At 56.9% G+C, this 11,067-nt stretch overlaps 1 protein-coding gene across 1 annotated transcript; it reads right to left on the bottom strand.

Moving 5' to 3' along the window:
• Positions 1-261: 261 nt before the first annotated feature.
• Positions 262-9,581, bottom strand: NES (nestin). Its single transcript, XM_037825711.1, has 4 exons — positions 7,949-9,581; positions 6,737-6,861; positions 4,943-5,016; positions 262-4,682 (listed from the first exon to the last, which is right to left on the bottom strand). The coding sequence occupies exons 1-4, from the start codon at positions 8,729-8,731 to the stop codon at positions 820-822; spliced, it is 4,845 nt and encodes a 1,614-aa protein (XP_037681639.1). The 5' UTR covers positions 8,732-9,581; the 3' UTR covers positions 262-819.
• Between the last annotated feature and the right edge of the window lie 1,486 nt (positions 9,582-11,067).

Raw genomic sequence — 11,067 nt, 5'->3', positions numbered from 1 at the left:
TGACAGGCCTGGCTTCACAGCCTCTGAGGTTACCTGGACAGGCCTACCCCAGCCGAGTGGCACTCCCTAGCACTGCCACCAAGCCCCCCATGAGCCCCCCCACCTCACCCCGAGGTCCTCCTCTCCTCAGCAGACAGCCCCCCTCCAACACTGGCATCTCCTATTTCCTCCCCCACAGTCTCCCCACAGACCCTTCGGCTCCCGAGGATGCTCCCACCCGCATCCCAGCCAAACTGGAGAAGGAAGAGCATGCAGACTCCATAGGAGGAGGCATTACTTTATTCAGGTGGGGACGAGCCAGACAGGACCACACGGCAGGGATGAGGGGGGTCAAGGCCCGGGAGAATTCTCTCAGCCCCATCGGCCACCTGCCAGACATCCCACAAGGGCGGTGCAGCTGCAGTGAGGAGGGGGCAGGGCTGGGGAGCCCTGGCACAAAGACCAACACAGCCCCCTCCACTGAGAGGAACCGCTGGGCTCCCCACCTCTTCTAGTTGATGGGATGGGGAGGAAAAGGGAGTACAGGATAGGGGCCTAGTGATGGAGGGCCTCAAATGGCTTAAGCCTTGTGGGTCAGTGCAGGCAGGATGTCCCACTTTGCAAGATCCGAGGGTCTGGTTTTTAATCCCTGGTGCCTCAATTCTTGGAACAGGCTCCTTTGCCACACCCATTTCACCTTGGCAGGCCAGGCCTCTCAGAAAGAAACCACACGGGTCAAGAGGTCATAAATTAAGGGTGCTGCCCCTGAGCTGGGAGGGGCCTTGTGGAGAGCCCCACCCCCTCCCCCAAGTCCCCAGTGAGGGAGGAGAAGATCCTTCTTTAGTCTTCCCCTGAAGACCAGGAATCTCCATCTCCCTCCCTCTGGGTGAACTTCAGGAACTGGCCTGGGCCCAGGTTCAGAGGAACCCCTTCCCAAGGGGTCTTCAGGCCCTTCCCCTCCTCCCCTTCCAAGGGGCTTCCCTGGTCCCCCTCAGGAGCCCCCAGCTTCCCCTGCCCCACTCCCTCAGACTGCTCCAGCCCGTTCATCACTCCCCTGTTCACAGGCTCTGACTCCTCCTCCAGGCTGGGGCCCCCGCCATTGACCCCAAGGGTGTCTCCTGTCCCCTGGCCTGCATCCGCTACCCCACCGGGGGTCTCTAGAGCGCCAGGTACCCGGTCCTCCCCTTCCAAGGGAACTGGATCAGACCCTTCCTCGGAACCGGAAGTCTCAGCACTATCCTGGGACTCAGGCTCCTGGACGGTCACAGGGGCATCGGCTGCTGCGTCCCTCAAGCTGTCATCCCAAGGAACCCCGAAACTCACAGTCTCAGGCTCCAGAAGATTCTCTCTCTGTGGCCCACCCAGGGCCTGCAGGCTGCCCTCAGAGGACCCGGGGTCCCACCGCCCGGGTCCTAGCCCCCTGCCCTCTTCGTCGTCATCGTCCTCCTCTCCCTCCTCCCCACTCTCTTCCTCATCCGCAAACCCGTCAGACTCCCCGTCCCGATCCCAGGCTGCAGGCTCCAGTAGTAGCTGGGGCACCTGTCCCAGGGGCTCTGCCACCTCCCCAGAGACCCCAGGGAGAAGAGAAACCTCAGTCCCCAGGTCCTCAAACTCCTCTGACAGGTCAGAGTCAGGCTGGCGCCCCTCCCCGTCTCCCTCCTCTTCTTCTGAGGATTGGGTCCCGGGGCCCTCAGGGGCCAAGGCAGTGGGATCCCAGCCTTCCTTTGGGTCCTCCCCCTGAGGAGACAGCCTCTCCTCTCCATCTAGACCCCACCTGGGGGAAGAAGGGGACCTCGGGTAGAGGCCCAGCGGAGTGGAATCAGGTAGGGTCTCCCCTAACACATCGGCCTCACTCTCTTCTCCACTCTCCTTCTCCTCATCCTGGAAGCCCTCAGGGATTCCTCCAGAACCCAACTCCTCCTGCTCACCCTCTGGTTTCCCCAGGGCCTCAGCCCTGCCTTCCAGCCCCCAGCTAGCCCCCTGGTTCCCCTCAGCCTGGGGCTGGGGCCCAGGGGCATCTTTGGGGAGTGAGGTGGGCAGACAGGTTTCAGTGGGCCTCGGGCTGGGGGACCCCAGCACTGATTCTGCCTCTTCCTCAGCTTTCTCTGTCCCTAGGGGCCTGGGTGGAGGGGCACTGCTTCCCTCATGGCACAGGGTCTCAGCAGGGTCTGCCTCCTCATCTCCCCAGGGTGCCTCATGTTCTGATTTCTCCCAGCCTTCCAGGCCCTCGGGCTCTGGGGGGTCCCTGTTCTTCCTGGGCAGTTTGGAGAGCTCTGACTCCAGAGTGTCTGTCTCCTCTAGGTCCTTTCTGGGCCCTTCCAAACCCTGTACCCTCCTTGCCTCCAAATCTTCCTCCCCCAGGGGTGGCTCTGTCACCTCCTCCGTGGCCAGGTGGCCTGGGTCCTCCCTCCCTACTGCCTCCTGCTCCCATCCCTCCATGGCTCCAGCATCAGACTCACCCATAGCCGTCTCTGATCCCAAGGTGACCTGTGGGGAGGCTCGGTCACCCCCTGGAGCTGCGTCATCTTCCAACATGGGCCCTATCTCGGCTGCCATTCCTTGGGGAGCTCCAAGGTCTGGGGCCCCTACCTGCTCTGGTTGCCCTTCAGGGTCCTGGAGGCCCTCAGTGTCTCCCTCTCCCACAGCTCCCTCAGCTGGGACCATCTGCTCTTCAGGCTCAAGTCTCCCTGGGTGCCCCTCCTCTGTGCTCCAGGCTTCCCCTGCAGCATTCAGCCCTAGCTCTACAGCTTCCTCCTTCCCAGCAAAGCCATCATGTCCCCTCAGACCCAGCTCTGCTTCATCCTCATTTTCCACTCCAGATCTCCCAGGGGGGATTTCCTGGCCCAGCTCTTGGTCCCCCCTCACCACATCTTCCCACCTTTGCTGATTTGCAGATAGTGGTAACTCCTGTCCCTCTTCTCGCAGAGACCTCAGCGATTCTTGATTCTCTTCCTTTTCCATGTTCCTTTCTTCTCCCAGATACCTTTGACTTTCCTTGTCCACCTCTTCTGGAGATCTCAAATTTTCTACATCCCCCTCTCCCAGAGATCTTCTTGTTTCTTGATTCTCCTTTTCTAGGGGTCTCAATGTCTCTTGGTTCTCTTCCATGGACCCCAGTGGTTCTTGAAATCCCTTTTCTAGACATTTCATAGTCCCCTGATTCTTTTCTGTTAGAGGCCACAATGATTCTTGAGTTTCTGGTGATTTCAATATTTCCAGGCCCTCTTCTCCTGCAGACTTCAGTGGTTCCCGATCCCCTGTTTCTAATGATTGCATTGCCTCTACACTCCCTTCTTTCAGAGAGCGCAATAGCTCTGGATTCTCTTTTTCAGGAGGGCTGAATATTTCCCGATCTTTTCCAAGAGACTTCAGTGGCTCTAAATTCACCTTTTCTAGAGAACTCAATGTCTTCTGGTCTTCCTCCCCTAGAGACCTCAGTGACTCTAGAGTCTCTTTTTCAAGAGGTTTCAATGTCTCCTGGTTCTCTTGTTCTTGAGACCTCAGTGACTCTTGTTCCCCACTTTCTAGGGATCTCAATGTCTCCTGGTTCTCATCTTTTAGAGATCTCAGCAGCTCTTGATTCTCTTTTGGTACAGGTCTCAATGTCTCCTGTTTCTCTGCTTCTTGAGATATCAGTGGTTCTTGATTCTTCTTTTCTGGAGCCCCTAATGCCTCTAAGTTCTCCTCTTCTAGAGGCTTTACTAATTCTTGATTTTCCCTTCCTGGAAATAAAAATGTCTCTAGGTTACCTTCAAGAGACTTCATGACTTCTTGATTCTCCTTGTCTAGAGACTGCCACATATCTGGCTCTTCTTTTCCTTTAGACTTAAATAGTTCTAGAGTCTCATTTTCTAGCAGTCTCACTACTTCCAGATCCTTTTCTTCTAAAGATGTCAATAGTTCTTGATTCTCCTTTTCTAGAGTCTTTAGTGTTTCTAAGTTGTCTTCTTCTAAAGATCTCAGAGATTCTTGATTCTCCTTCTCTAGAGATCTCAGTGTTTCATGAGTCTGCTTGTCCAGAGACATCAGTGGCTCTTGAATCTCCTTTTCTGGAGACTTCAGAGTTTCTTTTTCCAAAGGACACTGGGAGTCCTGGACTTCAACCCTCTCCAGATCTCCCTCTTCTTGCCATGTTTCCTGCTGCAAGCTGTTCACCACTTTCACCTCCGCTTTTTCCTCTGTGAACCCCCAGATTTGCCCTTCACCTTCCTCCTGGGATATGCTGGATACTCCAGACCCACTGGGCTCTCCATCTTTGGCCTCTAAACTGGGGTAGTCAGGGCTGAGGGGTGGGGCCAAGGAGACATGATCCTCGGAGGATTGACCTATGCTGGCTTCTTGCTGCTTGCCCCCAGGCTCCTCTGGTCCTGGCAGGATGCTGGCAGGAATGGCTTCACCCTGCAGGGGCTCTGGAGCCTGTTGCTTCCCACCCTGTGGCTGGAGGAGGGAGAGAGGGGCCTTCTGGGCTCTAATCTCTGTATCTGTGGCAGGGTGGGGAGTCTGGGATGTGGGTGGGATTGGGGTGCTGGCCAAGGTGGGGGTACGGGCCTGCAGGAATTCTTGGCTCTTCAGAAAGGCTGGCACAGGTGTCCCAAGGGTGTCAGGCAAGGGTGAGGTCAGAGGGGTTGGGCTCAGGGTAGGGAGCAGGGGTGCCAGACGCCGGCCCTCTGAGGTCCCAGAGAAATGCAGCTCCAACTTGGGGTCTGGAAAGGCAGAGGGGGCAGAAATAGGGTCAGTATGTACTGGCAGGGCGTGCAGTCAGAGAGCAGCCACCCCACTTCTAGCAAGAGTACCCCCTGGGATCTGTTCCCGGCCCCACTGGCTGGACTGAGTGTATGCTCACTGTTGTTGGGGTCAAGGCATCAAAACTTAAGACTTGTGCCTCCTAGGAAAGGAGCAGGTCTGGGGTATGAAGAGCAAAGAAAGGTAGAGTTTCAGGGGCAAATCTAGCCCCTCCTCTTACCCTGGAAGCTGAGGGAAGCCTTGGATCCGCTGCCAGGTGTCTGCAGCCGGGAATTCTCAGCCTCCAGGAGGGTTCTGGGAATGAGAGAGGAAAGACTGGGTCAGCCCCCTACCCACAGGCTGGCTGAGCTTGCTCTGCAGGCTTCATTTCCATCACTACCGCACAAAAGCCACACACAGAGTTGTATTTGGCTGCGCACACAAAGTCACATGGTCACATACCCACCGACATTGCACACTTGGTCACACAGAGTCACATGCATATGTGGAACACGCGGTTGGGCTCACGGTCACACAGGCCGATTCCCACACAGTCTGACACGATGGCATATGCACACACCCCCTTATCACTCAGACTCGGCTCCTCCTCCCCACCCAAGGCCTGATGACCTCATCCTCAGTGTGGGGGGCCGATTCTCATGCTAATGGCTGCCATTGTCCAGGCGGCCATCTGGAGGGTCTGAGAAGGGGGGCTTCCGAGGGGAAGTGGGAATTCTCAGGCCGTTCCCATGGGATGGGGTCCCCACTCCCCTCCCCGGGGCCCCCAGTGCTGGTCACAGACAAAAGCAAATGAATTCCAGTCCCCTCTCTCCAAATCCTTTTCATGCATCAAAAAAACAGTGGTTAAATTCCTCGGGGCCTGCCCAGACCCTTTCCCTCAGTGGTTTGATTGGAGGTCAAGGCCCTCATCTTGGGATCTCTAAGCACTCTGGATCCCCGCTCCCCTCCCCCACCCCCACCCCCCATCCCAGGCAGCACGGGTCTTTATGTCCATTCCCCTGCCTCCGTGCCCCATGGGGCTGACTGAGGGAGGGAAAGGACAATCAATTCAGCAAGCTGCACTGCACACCTACTCTCCGCTCTCCTCCAAGGCCTCTGAATCTGGTTTGTCCTTCTCACAGTCTCATCTCTATCCTTCCCTTCTGGCTTGGTTCCAGGGGGAGCCACTCTCTTCCACTCCCCCCTAGATCCTCACTGATTTTCTCTTCTCTGGCCCTGCCTTCCCTCCCCTCCTGAACCTGTCCCAGGGCCCCTGCCTTGTTTCGCCAATGAATGCTAGGGGCACCAGTCTAATAGCTTATCCAGCCCCAGCCCCCACCCTGTGGGCTTGAGGTGCACAGCGCTTAACCAGTCACAAAGCCCCTTCCCGGAGCTCCATTACCAACTCCTCACTACAGCCAACCCGGCCAGTTTTCCAGAACAGACTGTGGGCTTTGCACAGAGTCACACAGCCAGTGAGAAGCAGCACCAACTTGGTCTCAGCCCTTTGTAAGGTGACAGCAAATGTGGTCACTAGATGGGGAGGGCGGGACCAATGGTATTAGGGTTTGAAGGGCTCAGGTTCTGTGACATTCAGGCTGGAAGGGGCCTTGGAAGTCACCCGGGCCGTCATCTCTCATCCCCCAGCTAAGCAGGCTGAATCTCACTCAGTGTGACCACCCTGCACCTGCCTTTCCTCCTTTCTGAGCAAACACAGAGACTCAGCGCTTTTTCAGCCCTTGGGCTAAGGGTCTGGGTGCAGATACCCCAGACATCTTCTGAGACAGCTCCACTCAGCAATATCACCTCTACTTTGGGGAGAGGGAGGTGGGTTAAGGCACCTCAGGACACTTCTCTGGTCCTGAACCCATGAGGGGAGCAGGTGGGCTCAGATGGGTGTGGAAATGACCAGCCTAGGGTCACAGAGCCTGCTGGTGGCAGAGACGCCACCACCCTGGGCTTGTGGCTCCTGTCAAAAAAGGAGTCCAGCATATGTGTGCATCTGTGTCTCCAGGTGGATCAGGGTCAGCCGCACCTGTACGTGGCCACCTCCAGGCTGAGAGACATCTTGAGGTGTGCTAGCTGCTGCCGACCTTCCAGGATCTGGGCGATCTGGCTCTGTAGGCCCTGTTTCTCCTGCTCCAGGGCCTCCACCGCCAGCTGCAGAGCAAGCCAGAGGCAGTCAGTGAAGGGGTGGGCTGGGGGGCGGGTGTCCTTCCTGCTAACTAACTTGCATTCTTCTCCTCTGCTACAGCTGCGTCTTCTGCTCCCTGCCTGACTTCTCTGTAGAGGCAACCCCCTGCGTCCCCTGCCCCACTTCCTGGCCAGAAATCCCCCTCTGGAGTCTCCAGGAGGAGCACAGTGGCCCCTATCGACCCTCTCCCACGGCCTGGCTCTTCCTTTGAGGATGCTGATCAAATGGTAGCACATGCTGCTCAGAATTCAGCTCCCACAGGAAGAGGGAGGAGAGGAGATGGGTTACAGAGAAGAGAGGGAACATAGTGGAAGCAGAAGGAAAAAAGATTAATCGAGAGGCCAGGAGCCTGCAGCACTGGAAGCCAAACAGCTTGGTTGCGTCCGCTGTCTCCTGCTCCTCACACTGGGCCCCCCACCCCCTCCCACTTCCCACATGCTCTGGAATCTTTCTCCTCCGAGAAGGAGGGGTGGGGGCTGGCCATGGCGAGACCTCTGTCTGGCCCAGGCAGGAGACTGTTTTCTCAGCTGCTGGTCACAGCTGTGCAGACTGTGAGGGGGAGCTGCTGTCCCAAGCCTCTGGAATGTGTTCCAGGGAGCTGAGAATCCAGGACACAGGAGAGGGGCTGGTGGCCACTCACCCAGGGCCCCTCACATCCTCCTTTCAGGGTAGGAGGGCTTTTAGGAACTTTGAGATTCTGAGTGGCTAGACCATCAGACTCTGGGCTGAGGGGGAAAGTTGGGGTTCTTCTGCATTATAGCAGACCTGAGGAAGGGGCCCAGGGGGCAATCAGCCCAAGAGCTCTGTGGAAGGTGAGGGAGGCCCTGCAATGGGGTCTTAGGCTTGACTGCTCTGTCACTGGGTGTGTTTGGAGAGGTCTCCGAACCCCCAACCTTCCCAACCCATTCTAAACGGACTCACCGCACCAGGGATGGGTTTTCTGAGACGTAGCCCCAGAACTGGCAGCCATCCCCCCACCCACTCCTCTCCCCACTAGGTCTCCAAGCCTATAGGAACTTTCCGGAGTCTGGCCCAGGCCTGCGATTTACTCACCTGGAACTTCTCAGTGGCGCGCAGCCGCTCCTGCCAGCGGCCCTCCAGCCTCTGCTCCAGCGCAGCCCTGCGTTCCTGCAGGCCGCCACGCTCCACCTGGAGCTGCTGCAGCTCCAGGCGACCCTCGCGGGCGCCCTGGACGGCACGGCCCAGCCGCTCGCGCGCCTGGCCCAGCGACGTCTCCATGTGCGCCACGCGCTCCTGGTATCCGCGCACTGCCCCGCGCCATGCCTCGCCCAGCCGCTGCGCCAGCTCCTCCACCTCCGGGGCAGGCGCGGGGGGCCCGCGCGGCGGCGGGGGACCGCGAGGGGTGCAGGCGGCTTGCGCGTTCAAGTTGGCGCGCTCCTCCTCGTGAGCCGCGCGCAGGGCCTCCAGTTCGCGCTCCAGATCGGCCACCTGGGTGCTCAGCCAGGCCTGGGAGCATTTCTCGGCTTCAACCGCGCGCCTGCTGCGGGCCACCTCCTCGGCCGCTCGCTCCCGGGCCAGCCGCTGCTGCTGGCACCGGCCCGCCACGCCCTCCAGCTCTTCCGCTAGGTTGTCGCGTGCCACCTCGGCCGCGTGCTTCTCCCGCCAGCTTTGGTCCACTAGGGCCCGCAGGGCCGCCAGCTCGTTGTCGGCACGGGCCCGCCAGGAGGTATCTCCGGACTGTGCCCTGAGAACCCCGAGTTCTGCGCTCAGCAGCTCATTCTGCTCCTCTAGCGCCTTGACCCGGGCCAGGTAGGCCTCCAAGCGCCGGTTGAGCTCCCACATCTGAAAAGACTCCTCTCCCAGGCAGCCCTCCATCCTTCTCGTCTGACCCACCTAAAGTGGAGAGAAGCAGGGCACCGGGAGACTGGAGCGGCTCTCCGCTCTTAGAATGAAAGAGAAGAAAAGATCGACAGGGACACGACAGGGCGGGGCGGGGCGCAGGGAGCAGCCGAGCGACTGTGTAGAGAGCAGGAGCGACCGCTATTCATACTCCCGCCAGCCGGGCGGGAAAAGGGGCGGGATCCAGGCCTTAACCCCTTAGAGTCCTGAGAAAGGCCGCTCCTCTGTCCTTGTGTCTCCCATGTGCTTGGGAGTGGGAGCAAGGGAGGAACCACGCCCTGGAGAATCCAATTCAATGAGAATGGCTTTCTCAAGAAGGAGGCCATGAGGAAGGGGCCATAATCCCCGAGAAAAGAGATGCTGTGCAGAACTGAACCTGAGAGGCGGTGTGTGTGTGTGTGTGTGTGTGTGTGTGTGTGTGTGCACGTGCAGGTCCCAGTTACTCGGCACACCCAAGGGAGGTATCCCGTACTCAGTTGCTCTAAGACTCAGTTTCATCATTCATAAAATGGAAGCAGGGATGAAAATCTCATGGGACTGCTGAAAGGATGAATGTGGCCATGACGTTTGTAAAGGGTAAATGCTCATCCTTGTGAGATACTGGAGGAGACCAGCATTACAGAGAGAGTTGGGGAGACACTGCAAAAAGACACTGGAGACACTGGAAAAAGAACAAGTATCTGCTATTGGGACACCCCCACACACAGCTCACTCGCATGCTACACATACACTCCCTATTGCCTGAGGTCTCCGTCAGGAAACAGAGATCAGGAGTAGTGTGTCAAGTGCTGAAGAACGTCCTTCCCATTATTCACCCCCATCCTTCTTACCACCATTCCATATAATCTGAGACTCACATATTCACTTTCAATAGTGGAAGTCTTCTCCCAGTTCTCAAGGAAGAGCGTCCCATCCTGCCGCTGATGTCAGGGGATTTTTGGGGGGGCAGAGGGTGCCCCCTGGTGGCTTACAGATCAGGAAGCAGAAAGAAGGGGCAGCAATTTTGATCATCACAACTAGCCCATGTTTATTGAGCCTTTATGTGTGCCCACTCTCAGTGCTAACATCTTACTTACATTATCTGACTCTATCCTTGAAACATCCCTTTAAGGGGGTTACAGTTCAGGAAACGGAGAGCTCACTGAGGATGGGAATAGTCGGGAAGTCTTTCTGGAGGAGGAGTGTCCTCCAGCCAGATGGTGGGGGACACAGGTAGGTTGTGGGATGTGTAGAGTAAAAGGGAAGCAGGGCCAGGAGGAGGAGACTCAGGGATAATGAGACGGAAGGGATCTTTTCAGAAGTATTTTTGATCATGTAAATCCAATTTAGTTCTACAAGTATTTATTGAGCCCCTTGCATGTGTCTGCACCAAAAAAAGTATCAGGGACTGTGTTCCAGCTCTGGAGGAGCCCACAGTCATGATGTGAGGTCGACAGTGATGACAGCTCTCAGTCTGGTGGTGGAGGTAAACACCATAAATAGTTGCAATATTTAGTCAGGTGTCCACAGAGAGCTGGGGGAGCACAGAGGATGGAGAAGGTTCTCTAGGTGGAGGGTACAGCATGGGCTATGACCAGGAGCCATGCCATCAACTTTGAGTCTGGCTCTGTCCCATCCCTATCCCCAGGCCAACTGGGCTTTAGAATTCACTACTAATATGTGGGATGGAGACTGGGGAGGAGCCAGTAGGGGAGCTGACTGAGCTTTAGGTCAGACTCAGAGGCTGAGGGTCCAGAATGCCCAGGTGTCTGCATCCTCACAGCACCTCACAAATCCTGCTGTTTGGTTTGAGCTGGGGACACCTGAGTTGCCACTTGGAGAGCCAGTTTGGGTCTCTTCCTTCTCTTTCAACTCCTGGCTGTGGGGAGATGAGTGATGAATATGTGAGATCCTCCTGGATCCTTAGAGGTTGCCCTGGAAATGTGAGGTGGCTGAAGTAGGGGCTCCTCCCCTGGGCCCCTCACCCTCACCCAGAGGGGACACGTTTGGCACTGTGGCTCAGGCAAAGAGAACCAGGTCTGGCTTTTGCATTTTCTAGCTGAATGACCTTGGGCAAATCACATAACCTCTCTGAGTGAGCCTCAGTTTACCTATTTGGTAAAGGAGGCTAATACTTACTCATTCCCATGTGTTTGTTCTGAGGATCAAGGGGAACCAGGCAGGAGGAGGTCTTTGAATAAAGCCTTTTTGAGGACCACAATGAAAGCCATTAAACTAAAGAAAGTCCACCCTGCTGTGAGGTACTCTCTGTGAGTTTTGGGGATTGTGGGTTGCAGAGATGGGCTAAGAATGCTGGGGAAGAGTGTGGTGTT

This window comes from Choloepus didactylus, chromosome 2, assembly GCF_015220235.1.
Source record: "Choloepus didactylus isolate mChoDid1 chromosome 2, mChoDid1.pri, whole genome shotgun sequence".
NCBI lineage: Eukaryota > Metazoa > Chordata > Mammalia > Pilosa > Megalonychidae > Choloepus > Choloepus didactylus.
This window is presented reverse-complemented; position numbering and strand designations above follow the sequence as displayed.

Excerpts from the sequence above, each read along its gene's own strand:
- NES (XM_037825711.1), bottom strand. The coding sequence starts at position 8,731 with ATGGAGGGCTGCCTGGGAGAGGAGTCTTTTCAGATGTGGGAGCTCAAC. Across the intron at positions 5,017-6,736 it reads CTGGAGGTGGCCACGTACAG|AACCCTCCTGGAGGCTGAGA; the intron begins GTGCGGCTGACC and ends TCTCATTCCCAG. Across the intron at positions 4,683-4,942 it reads GGCTTCCCTCAGCTTCCAGG|ACCCCAAGTTGGAGCTGCAT; the intron begins GTAAGAGGAGGG and ends CTGCCTTTCCAG.